Source organism: Pan paniscus, chromosome 1 (genome assembly GCF_029289425.2).
Source record: "Pan paniscus chromosome 1, NHGRI_mPanPan1-v2.0_pri, whole genome shotgun sequence".
NCBI classification, from domain to species: domain Eukaryota; kingdom Metazoa; phylum Chordata; class Mammalia; order Primates; family Hominidae; genus Pan; species Pan paniscus.
Genome location: NC_073249.2, coordinates 70,662,448 through 70,681,051, shown reverse-complemented (window position 1 = coordinate 70,681,051; position 18,604 = coordinate 70,662,448). Strand labels below are relative to the sequence as shown.

The 18,604-nt window shown below is 51.8% G+C and overlaps 1 protein-coding gene across 1 annotated transcript; it reads left to right on the top strand.

The window, feature by feature from the left end:
* The first annotated feature begins 877 nt into the window (after positions 1-877).
* TOR3A (torsin family 3 member A) lies at positions 878-16,919 on the top strand. Its single transcript, XM_034941452.3, has 6 exons — positions 878-3,298; positions 3,851-3,964; positions 6,551-6,816; positions 8,836-9,014; positions 15,016-15,140; positions 15,887-16,919. Exons 1-6 carry the CDS (start codon positions 3,040-3,042, stop codon positions 16,135-16,137), a joined length of 1,194 nt encoding a protein of 397 aa, XP_034797343.2. The 5' UTR covers positions 878-3,039; the 3' UTR covers positions 16,138-16,919.
* The last annotated feature ends 1,685 nt before the right edge of the window (positions 16,920-18,604 follow it).

Below are 18,604 nucleotides of genomic sequence, written 5' to 3'. Positions count from 1 at the left end.
CAGCCTCCCAAAGTGCTGGGATTACAGGCATGAGCCACGGCTCCCTGCACAGAAAGACCTTCTTAAAGTGCAGGTTTTGATTCAGTATGTCTGGGGCCTGAGATTCTGCATTTCTAACAAGCTCCTGGGTGATGCCAGTGGTGGGGTTCTGGAACCGCCCTTGAGTAGCACCGTAATGCTTGCTAAAGAATCATAGTTGTCTGTAGTTTTCCCAGTAGCCTCTAGATGTCCCCATCATCCATGAGATACTGCTTCCAGACCTTTAAACCGAGCACCGCCTCCAAGGCCTGAGACCGAAAGGAGTATTTATTGAAATACTCAAGAGACCTATCTAGAAACTGGTGTTTGGATTTATTGTTTCTACACGGGACTGACTCTTTGGTGAAAAAGTGTTTACGTCTTTTTTTTTTTTTTTTTTTTTTTGGAAAAAAACGGCCAGGCGCAGTGGCTCACGCCTGTAATCCCAACACTTTGGGAGGCTAAGGCAGGCAGGCAGATCACCTGAGGCCAGGAGTTCGAGACCAGCCTGGCCAACATGGCGAAACCCCGTCTCTAAAAATACAAAAAAAAAAAAAAAAAAAAAAAAAGCGGGGGCGTGGTGGTGAACGCCTGTAATCCCAGCTACTTGGGAGGCTGAGGGGGAAGAATCGCTTGAACCGGGGAGGCAGAGGTTGCAGTGAGCCGAGATTGCACCACTGCACTCCAGCCTGGGCGACAGAGCAAGACTCCGTCTCTAAATAAATAAATAAATAAATAAATAAATAAATAAATAATAAAAATGTCTTGAAATCAAGTTGATTGTCGAAGAACTTCCCAGCTAACCTACTTTATTTGCCATGGGATGCTAAATCCAAGTCAGAACATCTCAGAAATGAGCAGGTAGCCCTACATAAAAGTTCCAAGTAGAGATAATTCTTTCCACAACATCTTAAAACTTGGATTGTTTTAATAAACTATTGTTACTATTAATTTTTTCACCATAAATTCACTTATAAACCACCAGTATTAACTAAGGCCATCCTTGCCTCCTGTGTAGACCACCCAGAGCCTCCTCCATGGCTGGGTAGATACAAAAATAAAACTGGCCACGTATTGAGTGTTGTTGATGTGCTCATTGAATGAGCTCATTTAATCTTCACAGCAGCCCTATGAGGGGACTATTTTATTATCCCTTTTTATAGGTGAGGAAACAGGCATGGGACGGTTCAGTAACACCCATGGTTGCACAAATAGAAAATGGTAATCACTATATTAGACTGCCATTCAGACTCAAACGACATTTGTTGAGTGAGTTAATTTTTTTTCTTTTCTCTTCTTTTTTTTTTTTTTTTTTTTTTTTTGAGATGGAGCCCTGCTCTGTCACCCAGGCTGGAGTGCAGTGGCACCATCTTGGCTCACTGCAACCTCCGCCCCCTGGGTTCAAGCCATTCTCCTGCCTCAGCCTCCTGAGTAGCTGGGATTACAGACGCGCACCATCACACTCGGCTAATTTTTGGATTTTTAGTAGAGACTGGGTTTCACCATGTTGGCCAGGCTGGTCTCGAACTCCTGATCTCAGGTGATCCGCCCGCCTCGGCCTTCTAAAGTGCTAGGATTACAGGCGTGAGCCACCACACCCGGCCTAATTTTTTTTGGTTTTCCAATAAGCACTGTGGTGTATGTGCTGTTAACTGACTCCGGTGGACTCCGCAAGCTCGATGTACACAGTGCTGGGCTGGTGCCATGGCTGCTACTCTATGAAAAGTTTTTGACATCACACTGAATGGCTGAGACACTATAAACATTTTACTTTTCAACTCAACCTCGTGTCCTAGCAAAGATGCTTATCTAGTTTCTGTAGCTGTTCGAATGAAAGGCACAAATTTGGTGAGCTGCTGAGAATGGAGCAGACCTGGCACTGGGTGTGATCTAAGAGACTGGGGTGAACAGATGAATCAAGTTGCCTGTGACATTTGTGAGACACGGTGCTAGTATTCACCTTACTGTCTGGAGGGCCCAACCTCAAAGCCACTAAACATATGACATTAGCCAAGTCCTCTGATCTCTCTAGACAGCAGTTTTCTCCTAAGACAAGACGGCTTTTTGGCTTGGCTGAAGTAAGCCAGGTGATTTTAAACAATGCATTAAGCTCTTCTGAAATCTAACAGCCTTGTTCCATGCTCCTCGCTATAGAGAAGAGAGCGCTGAGGGAAAGAGGCCCTGTAGTCTTTTGCCAATGGTGTCGGATGGGCTGCTCAGTCCCAGCACTTGAAAGTTGCAAACCTAGTCAAGAAAGTGCACACAGTACTTCGGCTTTTTATGAGATATAATTACATTGACATGACGCCTTATGATTTACCCATGACTCGGGGGGTTTCCAAACTCCAAACACCTCCAGACTGGAGCCCATCAATCAGCTTCCTCTTGCTTTTCGTGGACTCCCACTGTGGAAACCTGCTGGTGTTTTGCTGCGGTTTCATTTCCCTCTGCGGAGGAGCCAGGGCAACCTTGCAGACAGGCACCTAGCTGTGCCCTTCTTTCCAGGGCCTCTTCTCCACTCAGCTGACTCCCCTGGCCTGCCTAACGCTCCTGACTGAGACGGTTTTCCGGCTTCCTCTAACAGGTTGGCGGGAAGTTGATCTGCAAACGCGAGGCAAAGCAGGAGTGTCCTTATTCGGTAGGCCTCTGATGGGCCACCAGAGCCGTCCGAAAGTCCTAGCGGAGTGATTGACAGTGGCCATTTCAAAGCCTGAGTTCACCTTCTTTGCAACCACAATCACGACCCAGAATAAACTGCTTCCTGGAAGCCGGCTAGTTGCACCTGGCCTGAAGTCAGTCTCGGGACTGCCTCTCAGGACCCCAGACAGGGTTTCGGGTTCCCGCCTGGGTCACGTGTACGGAGGCTGCCAGTGCGCACTCAGCCCGGCCCGCCGGTCGCCACAGCAACACCAATCCCGGGTTCACGCCCGCCTAGGAAGTGCGGTCCCCGCCTGACCGCCCCGGGTTTAAGGGAGCCTGGCTAGGCCGGCAGCCGGAGGGTCTCGCAGCTCGGGGCCGGCCATGCTTCGCGGTCCGTGGTGCCAGCTTTGGCTCTTTCTCCTGCTGCTGCTCCCGGGCGCGCCTGAGCCCCGCGGCGCCTCCAGGCCGTGGGAGGGAACCGACCAGCCGGGCTCGGCCTGGGCCTGGCCGGGCTTCCAGCGCCTGCAGGAGCAGCTCAGGGCGGCGGGTGCCCTCTCCAAGCGGTACTGGACGCTCTTCAGCTGCCAGGTGTGGCCCGACGACTGTGACGAGGACGAGGAGGCAGCCACGGGGCCCCTGGGTAAGACCCCGTCCCCACGGCCCGCCGTTCGCTGCGGAGCAGAGTGCGATCCGGGCGCGGCTGTGGTCGCCTCGCTCCTGTCCGGGGCGACATCTGGGCCCGCAGTCCTGCTCTGCTCAGCCGCCGGTACCGGCTGTGGGCGGGGGCAGCCTCCGCGGAGCAGGGAGCCCCATCACCGCCCTTGCCCCACCCGCGTCCCCGGCGCACCCCCCTGGCGCCCGGCTTCCCGTCCCCCGCCTCCCCTGATCCCCGCGCTTTCCAGATTCTCTCGCACCGCCTGTGCCATCTCCCAGCCCACCCTGGAGTTATTCGAAGGTGTTGCTCTTGACAGCTCTAGGGAACGTCCGCTGTGGACATGCCTGGTGACTGCCGTCTCCCTTGCTGCTTTTGGACGCAGGGCTTGAGGACCGACAGTGGGCCGAGTCGGGGCTGGGAGTTGGAATCTGAGTTCTGGGTGTCCCTCTGTCCCTGACAAGTTGTGTGGCAAGGTTGCCGCATCACTGTCGAGCACCGGATGGTCTCCTCTCGGTCTCACAGCTCCTCCTTTTCCAGGCTGGTGCCTTCCTCTGTTGGGCCAGCGGTACCTGGATCTCCTGACCACGTGGTACTGCAGCTTCAAAGACTGCTGCCCTAGAGGGGATTGCAGAATCTCCAACAACTTTACAGGTTGGACCCCGCATGGCTTCAAGGGGCTAGGGATCTGTGGGGAGGGGAGGCAGTCCAGGGGAAATGGTTAGATGCAAGGGACCTTTCGTCATCCTGCCCAGCCTCCCGACAAGCAGGAACTGCCACAGTCTGACTGAAGTTTTGAGGGAGTACCAAATGCTTGAGTCAGGGAAGCCCCTTTTTAGCCTCTAGCTTAATAGCCCAGGCAAACTGAGCTGTTTGTCAGGCCCAGAGCACCTTGTTTCACTCTAAACAGAAACAGCTACCTCTCAGAGGGGGCTGGAACTATCCAGTGAGAGAACTGATCAGAAATGCTGGGTTGTGATTAAAAGTGTCCCTTTCTTTTCTTCTTTTTTTTTTTTTTTTTTTTTTTTTTTTTTTTTTTTGAGACGGGGGCTTGCTCTGTCACCCACACTGGAGTGCAGTGGTGCGATCTCAGCTCACTGCACCCTCCGCCTGCTGGGTTCAAGCAATTTTCCTGCCTCAGCCTCCCGAGTAGCTGGGATTACAGGTGCCTGCCACCACGTCCGGCTAATTTCTGTATTTTTAGTAGAGGAGGGGGGGTTTCACCATGTTGGCCAGGCCGGTCTCGAACTCCTGACCTTGCGATTTGCCTGCCTTGGCCTCCCAAAGTGCTGTGATTACAGGCGTGAGCCACTGTGCCATGGCAACCAGTATTTTCTAATTAGTTTGGGTGGCTTGATTTGCATATCGCAGTTGATTTGCATTTTCACTCTCACAAGGTGATCTTTGGCCCCATGTTCTGAAACCTATTCAGACATTTGCAAAAGCTTCCTCTCTTTTCCCCAGCAGCAATTTCTTGCCCAGAGTTCTCCTGATCCCAGCTCCTTCAATCTCCATAAATGAGGCCCACCCCAGATATTTAGGTCACTTAATTGGCCAAAATGCCAATAACACAGTGTGTTTAGGGACACAGTCTGGCTCAGGACAGAAGATAGGACTACATACAGGTCAGGAAATCTTAATTTGGATCACTGCTGACTTGGATAAGACCCTAGGTAGCAATTAGCAAGTTACTTTCTGTCCTCAACATGCCTTTTGTTCGACAAGGGCCTGGATATCCAAATTGTTCTGGCCAGCGGATTGGAGACCCCTCCTAGTCGTGCCTCTTCCTTGCTGGCAAACTGAAGAGTCCTTCCCAAGTGTCCGTTTCCTCAGCTGTATTTTATTTTATTTTTTTTACTTATTTATTTTGAGACCAAGTCAGTCTCTGTCACCTAGGCTGGAGCAATCTCGGCTCACTGCAAACTCTGCCTCCCAGGTTCAAGCGATTCTCTTCCCTCAGCCTCCCGAGTGGCTGGGATTATAGGTGCCCACCACCATGCCCAGCTAATTTTTGTATTTTTATTAGAGAGGGGGTTCACCATGTTGGCTAGGCTGGTCTCAAACTCCTGACCTCGTGATCCGCCCGCCTCAGCCTCCCAAAGTGCTGGGATTACAGGCGGGAACCACCTCGCCCAGCCAGTTTCCTCAGCTTTAAATGGGAATAATAATGCCTGCCTTGCAGAATTGTGAAGACCAAATGTAAAACACTTAGCCCAGTTCTGAATACAGAGAAAAAAGCAGCAAATGTTAATTTTCTTCTATGTCACTACTACTTTTGGAGCAATGTGTGATGCCCTCAATGTTTTATCATAGACCTTGACCTCCCAAGGCTCCAGAATACCTGCTCTGGGCTGGCTTAAGGTGTTCAACCAATTGATCCTGGATTTGGAATGCTCACCCACAGCTGGCAGCACACCCTGCCTGTCTGCACTGTGGCTCCTGGTAGCGCCATCTCCAAATCCTACAACCTCACGTCTGAGAGGAGGAAGTTAGGCCTAGCAGAAGGCTTTGCACACTGGAGCTGCTCTCACCAAGTGTTGGCTGAATTGAATGAGAATGAATAAAATCAGGCTTCTCCATAAAACAGGGAGCCCTGAAACCAAGGGATGGGAGCAGCCTCAGGACATGGGGGACAGGGTTCCTCCCTAGACAGGTCTGTGCCAACTGTTCTGGGTATCTGCAGGATCTTCAGGAAGGGTGATTCCACTCTCCCTGAGTCCCATCTTGATTTCCCAAGCTCTTCAAAAAGTAGTCCTTGAGGCTGGGCGCAATGGCTCACGCCTGTAATCCCAGCACTTTGGGAGGCCGAGGTGGGCGGATCTTGAGGTCAGGCGTTCAAGACAAGCCTAGCCAACCTGGTGAACCCCGTCTCTACTAAAAATACAAAAATTAGCTGGGCATGGTGGTGGGCACCTGCAATCCCAGCCACTCAGGAGGCTGAGGCAGGAGAATCGCTTGAACCAGGGAGGCGGAGGTTGCAGTGAGCCGAGATTGCGCCACTGCACTCCAGCCTGGTGACAGAGCAAGACTCCATCTCAAAAAAAAAAAAAAAGAAAGTAGTCCTTGAATCCCTTCTGCTACAAAGTCTGCCCTCTGGCTTCTTATTCTAAGGCCAAACAGGAGGAGTAACTGATTCCACCCGAGAGAGATTCAGAGTTGCTTGGTTTCTGGGCTGTTGGCTGTTGTGGTGGATGGGCCTGTGTGTGCCTTTTGCTGTGACTACCTCTTTCCTGTCCTTAGGCTTAGAGTGGGACCTGAATGTGCGGCTGCATGGCCAGCATTTGGTCCAGCAGCTGGTCCTAAGAACAGTGAGGGGCTACTTAGAGACGCCCCAGCCAGAAAAGGCCCTTGCTCTGTCGTTCCACGGCTGGTCTGGCACAGGCAAGAACTTCGTGGCACGGATGCTGGTGGAGAACCTGTATCGGGACGGGCTGATGAGTGACTGTGTCAGGATGTTCATCGCCACGTTCCACTTTCCTCACCCCAAATATGTGGACCTGTACAAGGTGAGGCCGACCAGGGCTGGGGTGAGGCCTCTGTGCTGGGAGGGAGACCCTTCTGCCAGCCCTTCCTTGCAAGGAAATGGGCTCTGGAGAAGCCTGGGGAGGTGGGGACAGGTGGCAGAACCTGTGACAGAGCCACTCCGTCCACTCCTCACAGAGGCCCTTAGCATGTGGAGGAGACTGGCATTCCAAACACCACCCCCTGCTCTGTCCCCAAACAGCCACACTCGAGAGGCTGGACACTGCGCTTAAGCAGGGACGCTGCATGTTGATTTTTGTTGTAGAAGTAGTGAAATGTCACAGACTGCAGTGTAGAACAGAGAAAAGCAAAAACTGTCAGACTCTCCACACGGACACACCCTTGTCTGCTAAGGAGAGGTAGCATTTTATGTGCTGCCTTTGGTGCGGAACCTTTCCCCAGGCTCTTTGTCATTGTAACTACGTTGGACAGAAAGTTGTATATCCTGCCTTTTTAAAATTTAAACAGGCCTACTGGCCGGACATGGTGGCTCACGCCTGTAATCCCAGCACTTTGGGAAGCCTAGGTGGGTGGATCACGAGGTCAGGAGATCGAGACCATCCTGGCTAACACGGTGAAACCCCGTCTCTACTAAAAATACAACAACTTAGCTGGGCGTGGTGGCGGGCACCTGTAGTCTCAGCTACTCGGGAGGCTGAGGCAGGAGAATGGCGTGAACCCGGGAGGCGGAGCTTGCAGTGAGCCGAGATCGTGCCGCTGCACTCCAGCCTGGGCAACAGAGCAAGACTCCATCTCAAAAAAAAAGAAAATAGGCCTATCCTATCTTACCTGATTTTTTCATGTCTTCCCGTATCAGCTTATTATATACCAGCAAGTGGATGGACAGAAATTTCCTTGGCTGTTCTGCCATTTTGGGTTTCTTCTACTAATTCAGCCATGTAGTATTGAAAACATACCAGAAGAGCCTGACAGAATTGACTGCACCTGTCTTTGGCTTTGTTTTAATATTTGGAATGTGTTCACCTGGGAAGATTATGTCAGCGTCTGAGGACAGAGGCTGCCCGCGTCTCCTGGCAGTTTCCATATGGCTTTGGAGGGCAGGGGCAGGCTGAGCTGGGCCTTTCCGGGCAGAACTGTCTGGCTTAGACTGTGGCAAGACTGCTGCAGCCCCAGCTTCCCTGCTGTGAAAACTGGCATGTGCACAGCCCTGCACCTCACACTTTCCCCCACAAAGGTGCACCCAGTAGACAGGGAGTGTGGGCTCTGGAGTGGGAGCTGGCCCTGAATAATATATTCATTCCCTGCCCATTTCGATGAACATTGCAAAGAACCATCTTTTCACTTGAGGGTTTACTGTCTTGCCTGGGGCAAGGAAGCCTCCACAGCCCCTTGCAGGAGCCAAGTTGGATGTTGGTTAGGCCCAGTCAGTCCTTCAGCAGGCTTGCTCCCCTGAGATCTCGGCCCAGCCAGGGTGCCAGTGGGCGCTCTGCACCCGGGAGTTCAGGGCAGGGGACTGTGGCTGCCTCTGGGCACATGAGCCTCTCTTTGCCCATCACCCCTGTATGAAAGCTCAACTCCTATCCACCCCCTGGGAATAGACCCTGAGCTTAAACAGGGAAGTTGCGCCTGGATTTTTTTGTTGTAGAAGTAATGAAAGTTTGCAGGCGTGTGGACATTGTTAGCTCCTGGATGGGACGTAGTCCTGGAGAGGAGAGAGCAGGGCTGGAGCAGGGGCCCCTTCTCAAGGGCAGAAGGGCTTCTCCCCACTCCTTTCTAGGCTGTCTCCTAGTCAGTCCCCAGGCTGGCTTCACCTTGTTTAGCTTTCAACCCTCAGGGTGCTTGAGAATCACCTGGGAGCTGGTCAGATGCAAATGTCCTAGGCCCTCCCCAAGAGCTTGGATTTGATAGGTTCTGGCGGGGGGCGGGGGGCGGGGAACCCAGCCCCAGGGGGTCCATTGCACATGCCCAGGGGAAACCACGCCCTCAAGGCGGGAGGTGGAAGGAGTCACCACTTTCCCAGCTGCTCCCTATATCCCGTGCAGGAGCAGCTGATGAGCCAGATCCGGGAGACGCAGCAGCTCTGCCACCAGACCCTGTTCATCTTCGATGAAGCGGAGAAGCTGCACCCAGGGCTGCTGGAGGTCCTTGGGCCACACTTAGAACGCCGGGCCCCTGAGGGCCACAGGGCTGAGTCTCCATGGACTATCTTTCTGTTTCTCAGGTGGGTTCTGGGGAACAATAGTCAGGAGGGCTGGGGGAGGGGAAGATACTAGCTGGCAGTGGAGGCTTCCACACGCCCCCAGGTTCAGAACCTTTCCTCAAGAAAAAAACAGCACAAACTCTGGTACAGAAAGCAGCAGCCAGCTGTGGTAGCTCACGCCTGTAATCCCAGCACTTTGGGAGGCCAAGGCGGCTGGGTCCCTTGAGTCCAGGAGTTCAAGACCAGCCTGGGCAACATAGTGAAACCCCATGTCTACAAAAAATATAAAAATTAGCTGGGCGTGGTGACATGTGCCTGTAGTCCCAGCTACTTGGGAGGCTGAGGTGGGAGAATCGCTTGAACCCAGGAGGTGGGGGTTGCAGTGAGCTGAGATCGGGCCACTGCACTCCAATCTGGGTGACAGATTTTTTGAAACAAATTCCCAAGGCAAGCCTGGTTAGAGAACGGCATAGTCTCCCATCAAGTCCAACACGGCCATTTCTTCCTTCAGCCTTGGAAGTCTGTTTCTTCTCCGATTATGAGAAGTCATCACTGGCTTAAAATCCAGGGTGTACGGGTTGAGAAACCCATGCTTCCTCTGAGTACCTGTAGTTCAGTTGTGACACTACCATGCGGGACCCAGTCACTGAATCACTGCACTGAGGTTCCTGTGCTTTCACTGACATCTTTGCGCGAAGCCAACTTAGAAATAACTTGTCCAACCTCATCTTTTTGCGGAGGCTTCAACTGGGGGAGTCCTGTGTCTGTTACAAGTCGAGTTCGGGCCCTTGTTGACCCAATTTGAAGGCTTCACAACAGCTCGAGCCTCGGTAGGAGTCAAACTGAGTGCTCCCTTCCCAACTCCACTCCGGCCTCGCCTTCCCCAGGCCAGCACTTGCTTGCTGGGGGGGTTTCCCAAGCTGCAGGGCGCACTTTGTGAGGATGGGGAAGTTGGTGAGGGGATGCTGATTTTCATCCTAGCTTGGGGAGTGTGGAGGGGTGAAGGGTTGAGCTGTGGAGGGCAGATCTAGTTTCGGTGTGGATTCACAAGAGGAAGTGAAAGAGGTTCCAGGCGCAGTGGCCTGTCTACTAAAAATACAAAAATTAGCTGGGTGTGGTGGCAGGTGCCTGTAATCCCAGCTACTCAGGAGGCTGAGGCAGGAGAATCACTTGAACCTGGGAGGCGGAGGTTGCAGTGAGCTGAGATCACACCATTGCACTCCAGCCTGGGCAACAAGAGACTCCATCTCAAAAAAAAAAAAAAAAGTGAAACAGGTTTAAGCCGTTGCTGGGTTGGGATTTCTGTGTAGTGGTGGGAAGCCCTTCCTGGTCTGCAGGTGAAGCTGTGGAGACTTAAAATGCATTGCGAAGTGGGAGGGGAGTGGGGCGCCCAGGGTGATTTTTAAGAGGAGAGAGAGATCTCTTGCATGATTTGAGTGCCCAGAACCAGGAGGTGAGGACAATACATTCTTCCAGTTAGTTCTTATTCCCACGTTCTGTACTATTTCCCACCGTCGGAGGCAGCCGGGCTCACCTCTCCTCCTGTTACAGAGTCAGGTGGGGGCTGCAACATGCAGATGAGCCTGAACAGAGGAGTCACCTGGGTGCTCTGTGGTTTCTCCACCTGAGCCCTGGGTCAGGCAGTCCAGGGGACCCTCTGAACCACCGATGCGGAAGCCAGTCCTTCCCACGGCACGGAGCAAAGCATGGTGACCCAGCCTCGGGCCTCCCTTTCGCTTCCACAGGGATCTCCCTTGCGCTGAGTGTCTTCCTCCTCCCTCTCCCCGAGACAGGGGTCTCCCGGCTTCAGGTGGTGCCAGCCACACAGACTCTCCCACCCACTTCTCAGCTTGGAAAACCTCACCTGGGCCGTGATTGCCTAACGTGACCCGGTGACCCTGCAGTCTCCAGGCAAATGTTAGCCTTTGTAGTATTTTGGCCGTCGACCTGACAGCACCACCCTCCAGCCGCCTGTCCTTTCCCCCAGTGACCCAGCCTGGGTGGACTGTCCGAGGCCATGTGGTTGTGGGCGGGGTGGGGGGTGGGGGGCCTGTGGGAAAGCCGCCTGCCAGACTCCTCCATGCCACAGCAGGGTGGGGAGGTCCCCCAGGAGCCTTTGACAAGGATGTAAAGGACACATTAAAAAGATGTGGCCTTAGGTTCTAGTGGCTCTGGTGTGGGCCTGTGCCCAGCCTTTACGAGCCAGAGGTCCCCCCTCCAGCCGAGGGCTGGGCTGACATAGTCTGTGCCCAGGCTGTCCAGGGCGGCAGCCTCTCAACCTCAAGTTCTCAGGTAGTCCAGCGATGGCTGGGAAGAGACACTCTGTTGATATTGGAGTCTCCGGACTTGATTTCTATGATGAGCTTCAGTTAATCATCCATAGTAATAAGGATTCTAGGGCATGAAAGAAAAGCACAGCTGATTCAAACTGCTAGAGTGACCAAGTCATACTGCACGAAGGAAGAGCAGCAGTTTAATTCTGAAATAAATCCTAAACCTGCTGTTTGAAGTGAGTTGCCAGTGGCTTTGCTGGCTTCCCCCTGGTGGCAGGAGAGAGGAGGTGGGAGCTGAAGCAGGGAGTTGAGTGTGGTGCTCAGAGCCTGTCCTTCATCCGGGCCAGGGAATTGGGGCCGGTGACTGGGCACCAGGAAAGTAACATTACTTCGCCCACTTCTGCCAAGTATAGAAGGCTGCAGGAATGGGCTCACGTGGCAGGACAGGAACGTGGAACTCTGCGATCGGAGCTGCTGCTCTGTTCTCATGGGAGCTGTAAAGTGACAAGGGTAATTAAAGCCTGTTTCCTTTGTGCTGTTGTCAGGAAAAGGATAGAAAGGACTTTGAAAAATTACAGAACTACACAAATAGAAATTATTTGTGGAGTCGTGGGCCTTGCGCTCCAGCCCCCAGTGTCTGTTGGCTGCCTGTTGACTAATGAGAGGACAGCTTAGATTGGTCCAGTCCTGACTTTATAAATGAGAACACTAAGGCTCAAAGAGATGACTGAGTCTATGTCTGTTCTTTAGGAAAGATGTAGCAGTTAGCATGGGGTTTGTTACCAGTAACAACCAGTTCTCTGGTGAGGCCTGAAGTCCCCTTCCTTTGGGGTCTTAGGGATAAGGGCTGGTGAGATCAGCCCTGGCAGGGGCTGGAGACGAGGGATGAGGGCTGGTTGAGAGAGGTGCCCTCTGGCCCCTCCAGACTTCCCAGCGATCCAGGTCAGCAGATGAGCTGGGAGGCTGTGGAAGGGAATTGAGGTGCTCCAGAAAGACAGTGTCTGTCTAAAGGTAGAACGCTGGTGCCAGAGTGGTGGTCCTGAAGATGGGAGGGGCGGCGCGTAGAGAGGGGCCCCAGGTTATGGGTCAGTGGGTGAGATTAAAGCCTCTAAAGTGGTGGAAGAAAAGGGACTTTGGCTATGGGACAAAACAGGAGAGATTGAGAAGGGTGGAGATGGTGCAGACACATGTGCAGAGATGTCCCTTTATTTACTAAAGGCTGAGTGCCTGATACGCACATAGCACTGGGGTTACAGAAATAAACAGGCCAAGCTTCCTGCCCTATGTGATGGGACCTCTCTTTACCCACGTAAGCACCTTACAGAATGGAGAAGGCCCTGGAGTCCGTGCCCCTAGGACAGGGTGAGGGAGTATCACTCTGTGGGGTTTCACAGCACCCTGGATCCTGCCTTCCAGCCCCTGCCAACGTAAACAGTGCTGCCTGCCTCCTGTGGGGAATGCAGGATGGGGCAATGCCCTGGCAGCAGGGTCTTGCCTCAGCTGATGCAACTGTGGCTGCTCCTATGTGCACAGATCATGTGCCTGGAAGGCCTTCCTGCAGCAGGGGCAGTGTCAGAAAGCGGAAGAGTGTTGTGAGCAGCTTCCCCGGGGAAGCCTGGCTGAGCAACTGACCTTGAGCAAGCACTGCAGATGGCCCTTGTTCCTGCCGGGCTCCTCCAGCTGGGAGCTCTCAGCCCCTGGTAAATTCTAGCAGTGAAAGACACATTAGCACCTCCCCCTACGATGAGGCACCTAGCTAGACAACTTGGCTGTCCGGGCTTAACCTGCGTGGCAGGGAAGGACGCCTGCCCAGCCTTAGCCTCTACCCAATGGTGGAGGCAGGGAGGGAGAGAACCACACAGCTCCCCTCATTTCCCAGCAGCCCCCATGGAGCCTAGTCAACAGGGTGTGGTCACAGGCTAAATGAGCAAAGATGTGAGTTAATATACTGGTAGGTGTCATGGGGGCTTTCAGAGCTGGGTAAGGAGGGAAAGAGATGGAGATACTGGTTCCCCACTCCTTAACCTGCCACCTGCCTTCACCCGTCCTTTACCCTCCCTCATTCTGCTGGACCTGAGGAAAATGCAAGGGAGGCTAGGCCTAGTGGCTCATGCCTGTCATCCCAACACTTTGGGAGACTGAGGTGGGAGAATCACTTGAGTCTAGGAGTTTGAGACCAGCCTAGGGAACATAGTGAGACCTCGTCTCTACAAAAAAATTTTAAAAATAGGGCCGGGCACACCTGTCATCCTAGCACTTTGGGAGGCGGGCAGATCAGCTGAGGTCAGGAGTTTGAGACCAGCCTGGCCAACATGGTGAAACCCTGTCTCTACTAAAAAAATTAGCTGGGCATTGTGGCATGTGCCTGTAATCCCAGCTACTTGGGAGGCTGAGGCAGGAGAATCTCTTGAATCCGGGAGGCAGAGGCTGCTGTGAGCTGAGATCACGCCACTGCACTCCAGCCTGGGCAACAAGAGTGAAACTCTGTCTCAAGAAAAAAAAAAAAAATAGCTGGGTAGGGTGGCATGTACCTGCAGTCTCAGCTACTTAGGAGGCTGAGGTGAGAGGATCAGCTGAGCCTGGGGAGGTGGAGGCTGCAGTGAGCCAAAATCACGCCACTGTACTCCAATCTGGGTGACAGAATGAGACTGTCTCCAAAAAGAGAGAAAGCACGGGGAAGTGCAAGTGCATTGATGTGGAGATGGGCAAGGCCTTGGTTTAAGGAGCTGGTGGAGCTGGCTGAGGCTGCAGCCCAGGGAGGGGAGGAGAGTGCAGTGAGGTGGGGGAGAAGTATGCCTGGGCCGTGGAGGGCGGAGGAAGTCCAAGTCTCCACTACCTCTGTCCCAGCTTCCCTGCTGGTGGCTCTACGGTTGCATCTTCTCTCCTTATCCCCTTTCTCCCTCCTATCTCTAACCCAAATCACTTTCTGTGCTTCAGACCCGTAATTCCAGTTGCCCAGTGATATCACAACCTGAGAGAGATCACAGGCAAGCAAAAAACACTCAAACGTGTGTAAAACCAAACTTTCATCTCCACCTTTCCGTGTTCCACCTCTGTTAAGGGGGACAGCAAGCAGCTTGAGGCTAACGCTTGTTCTTTGATGACCTCCTTTCACTTCTCACATCCATCAGTTACAGGGTTTTTCAATTGTGCCTCCATAACTAATTCTTAAATCCTCCTTTCCATCCCTTCTCCATGGTCCATAAGCTCAAGTCCATGCACATGGCAGACAAAGCCCTCCTCACCCTAGCCTTAGCCAGCCTTTCATGCCTGTGCTCCTCTGGCGCACCCAGGCCTAGACACATCCCTTCCTTGCCAAGTGTCTGATGATCACTACTTGGTCTTTATTTGCTCAGAAGCCTCATCCTCCCTCTGAAGCCTTCTCCTTAGAACTGTCACTCCTCCATTAGCGCTTGCCACACTGTCCTGGAACCGAATACACGGATGCCCCTCAGACCACACAGAAGAACCACATCTTACCATCTTTTCATGCTCCCTGCACTTAGCACAGTCTCAGTAAGTGTGTGTCAAGAGGGAACAAGAGAGAATGGGTGGCAAAACTGGACAGTGTCTTTTCTGTGCAGACCTTTGGGTTGTGAGGTTGTGACAAGGTCTCCTGGAAGAGAGAGAAGGTCCACGCCCCTCAGCCTCTATTCTTCCAGGCACTAATGCATTGGTTTCAGCGGTGAGATAACATATATGGAAGCTAAATATAAACAAATGGGTTAACAAGCTCTTGTCTCTTTCAGTAATCTCAGGGGCGATATAATCAATGAGGTGGTCCTAAAGTTGCTCAAGGCTGGATGGTCCCGGGAAGAAATTACGATGGAACACCTGGAGCCCCACCTCCAGGCGGAGATTGTGGAGACCATAGGTAAGTAACTGACTCAATATGCCTCTGGTGAGAGCCACAGCTGGTGATAATTGTGTTTGTTGGAATGTGTGTTTATGAAGCAGACAGGGTACTTGGGAACACAGAGGGCAGACTATAATCATCTCACATTGTCAACCCTGGGTGGGCACAAGAAAAGTGGTAAGAAAGCCTGAGCTCCTTTTCTGGGAATGCTTGGAAATAAATAGTTTGCACTGGCCCCAAGAACAGGCGCAGTGGTCTCTGAGGCCTGAGACTCTGAGTCTCACTGCAAGACTTTACCTAAAGGAGACACAGCTGTAGAGTTCTTGACATACGCTGCAGACAGCACTCCTGGAGTTGAGAGATGAGATCCAACCTCACCCAGCTCTTCAGTCGGGGCCAGGTGTGGTGGCTCACACCTGTAATCCCAGCACTTTGGGAGGCTGAGGCGGGCGGATCACTTGAGTCCAGGAGATCTAGACCAGTCTGGCCAAAATGGTGAAACCCCGTCTCTAGAAAAAATACAAAAATTAGCCAGGTGTGGTGCTGTACGCCTGTGGTCCCAGTTACTCACAGGCTGAGATGGGAGGATCCTTGAACCTAGGAGGTGGAGGCTGCAAGGAGCCCAGATCTCACCGCTGCACTCCAGCCTGGTTGGCAGAGCAAGCCCCTGTTTCAAAGAAACCAACAGCAACCCCCACCCCCGCTAAATTCCAGCTAGGTTCAGTCCTAGGTCAGACTCCATGTAACTTTGGTCTTGCTTTCAGACAATGGCTTTGGCCACAGCCGTCTTGTGAAGGAAAACCTGATTGACTACTTCATCCCCTTCCTGCCTTTGGAGTACCGTCACGTGAGGCTGTGTGCACGGGATGCCTTCCTGAGCCAGGAGCTCCTGTATAAAGAAGAGACACTGGATGAAATAGCCCAGATGATGGTGTATGTCCCCAAGGAGGAACAACTCTTTTCTTCCCAGGGCTGCAAGTCTATTTCCCAGAGGATTAACTACTTCCTGTCATGAAGGCTAGAGGAAGACTTCCTGGAACTGCCTTTCTTCCACTAACAGGACCCTGGGACCTGTAGGAGCACCCCGTTTGGGACTGTGAGGTGTTTGAGGGGGTGTGGACTGGCATCCAGCAGCCACTAACACACAACTGGTGTGTAAAAGGCAGGCCTTACATTAGAAGCCGAGCCAATCCTTTTTCTTGCTTTTTTTGGAGGTCCCACCGAGATGATAGATAGGAACTTGGATTGCTGAATTCAAAAACAGAGCCCATTCTTAAGATCACTTGGTGCCTTAAAGACACGCATTCCAAAGTGAAATGTGGTTGAAGAAAGTGGGCCAGGTGGTTGAAGAAAGCCATGTGGGAGCTCAGCAAATCCCAAGGGCTTATTATGACACTCCACATGGTCTCCTTAGCATCTCAGCTCTTCTGCAAGGAAGAGCTTGGGTGTTAGGCCTCAGAGGCTGTAGGGTCCTTGGGTTACAGAGCCGGGGAGAACGAAGTTCTGTGACCCAGGGGTGGAGAATACACTCTAGGTTTGCGGGCTGGTGGGCTTTCAAATTGGAACTTCCAGAGGAAAGCCAAGCTGCTTCTGTCGTGAGCGAATCAGCCAAGAGCCTGAGGCTGAAGGGAAAAGTACACAGAGGAAGATATTTTACAAATCAGGTCAGTGTAGGCCAAGACTTATGGTCTACAGATTTTGGTGGGGGAGGGGGGACCTTTTCAAAGACAATAGGGGGTCTTGACATGTTTGTTGTATGTAAAGATGATAAGATTAAAATTTTTGATTTTTCTAAAATCCTTGGCGTACTTTCTGTTTCTGAGACCTAGCAAAATTACAAACAAACAAACACTGGGTAATCCTGATAAGGCCTGGCAGAGACAGGGCAGATGCTGGCACACACGGAGCTGGCAGGGTATGTGACTGGTCTGCCTGTCTAGTCAGTTTGCTTTGGGACCACATCAGTGAAGCCAAGTCATGCCAACCTCCTACTGGCTCCCGTAGCACATTGCTCTTATATATGAAAATGTTCACTCCTGTACTCTCAGCTATAAAAAGAAAAGCAGTCATTCTGAGGATTAAATGGCACCGTGTAGACATGTAGCACTGTGCCTAGACACAGTGTTCATTATGTGCCTTTCCCCTTTTCTTGGTTCTTCTCCCATGCCTCTGGAATAACACAGGTCTTTTTTCCCTATGTTTTTTATATATTATACACACATATAGAGTCAGGGTGTCACTATGTTGCCCAGGCTGGTCTGGAACTCCTGGGCTCAAGCTGTCTTCCTGCCTCAGTCTCCCAAAGTGTTGAGATTATAGCCGTGAGCCACTGTGCCTTTTCTGTCTTTTCTATTTGTCATCACCTCACGTCCTTTCTTAATTTAAGCCTTCCTCACATTACCTGACATCAGGAGTTCAAGACCAGCCTGGCTAACATGGTGAAACCCCGTCTCTATTAAACAAAAATTAACCAGGTGAGATGGCATACACCTATAGTCGCAGCTACTCGGGAGGCTGAGGCAGGAGAATCACTTGAACCCGGGAGGTGGTGGGTGCAATGGTCCGAGATCGCACCATTGCACTTCAGCCTGGGTGACAGGTGAAACTCCATCTCAAAGTAAAGTAAAAAAAATAAAAGGCTTCCTCAACCCTCTCTCCTTTAGTTCTTGTAAAACGAAACACTTCTGTCTCTCCCACATTCAACAGTTTATTATGCTCATTTACTCAACTGCCTCAAGGTTAGAAAGTACCTACCCTGAGCCACATTAGGTACTCAAATATTCAAATCAATGAAATAAAAGGGTTTTAGTTTCATACCACTCAAGGGATAAAAGAGAACTCAGCCTAATGGTACAATCAGATGGAGCCAGTGTTAGCTACTTACTCACAGGTTTTCCATCTCAAGCATCCCAGAAGATGTAGGCCACCCGATGCTACTGCACACCAGGCTCTAAACACACTGAATACACTCGTTGAAGGGTAAGTCTCAGAGACAGAACACGTGGCATTCGTTCCAGCACTGGCCAGCTGTGTTTGGTGTCATAAATAGAGGATCTGAACCTCCCACCTTGGGAACCAAGACAAGCAGCAGAATATAGTGGTTCCAAACACAGTCTCTGGAGCCAGACTACCAGGGCTGGAGCCATGGTTTCATCACTTAGCACTGTGAGGCCATGGGAAAGCAGTTTAGCCTCAGTGTCCACTCCAGCATAACTACCTACCTCACAGGGTTGCTGGATGACATGAGTTCAACTTTATAAAGTGCCTATGAAACCGCTTTTGCAAAATCCATAAACTGAGAAAATTATGAGTGACATATCAGACCTAACTGACCCCATCTTCTTGCTAACCTCTAAACTGTCCTTGTTCATTCCTGGGCATAGGCCAAACTAGCTTTGGGAAGGATTTTTGTGTATAGTTTGTTTAAATAGCCCTTCCCAAAAGGCTACACAGTTCTTGTAAAACAAATGAAAGGCCACCAA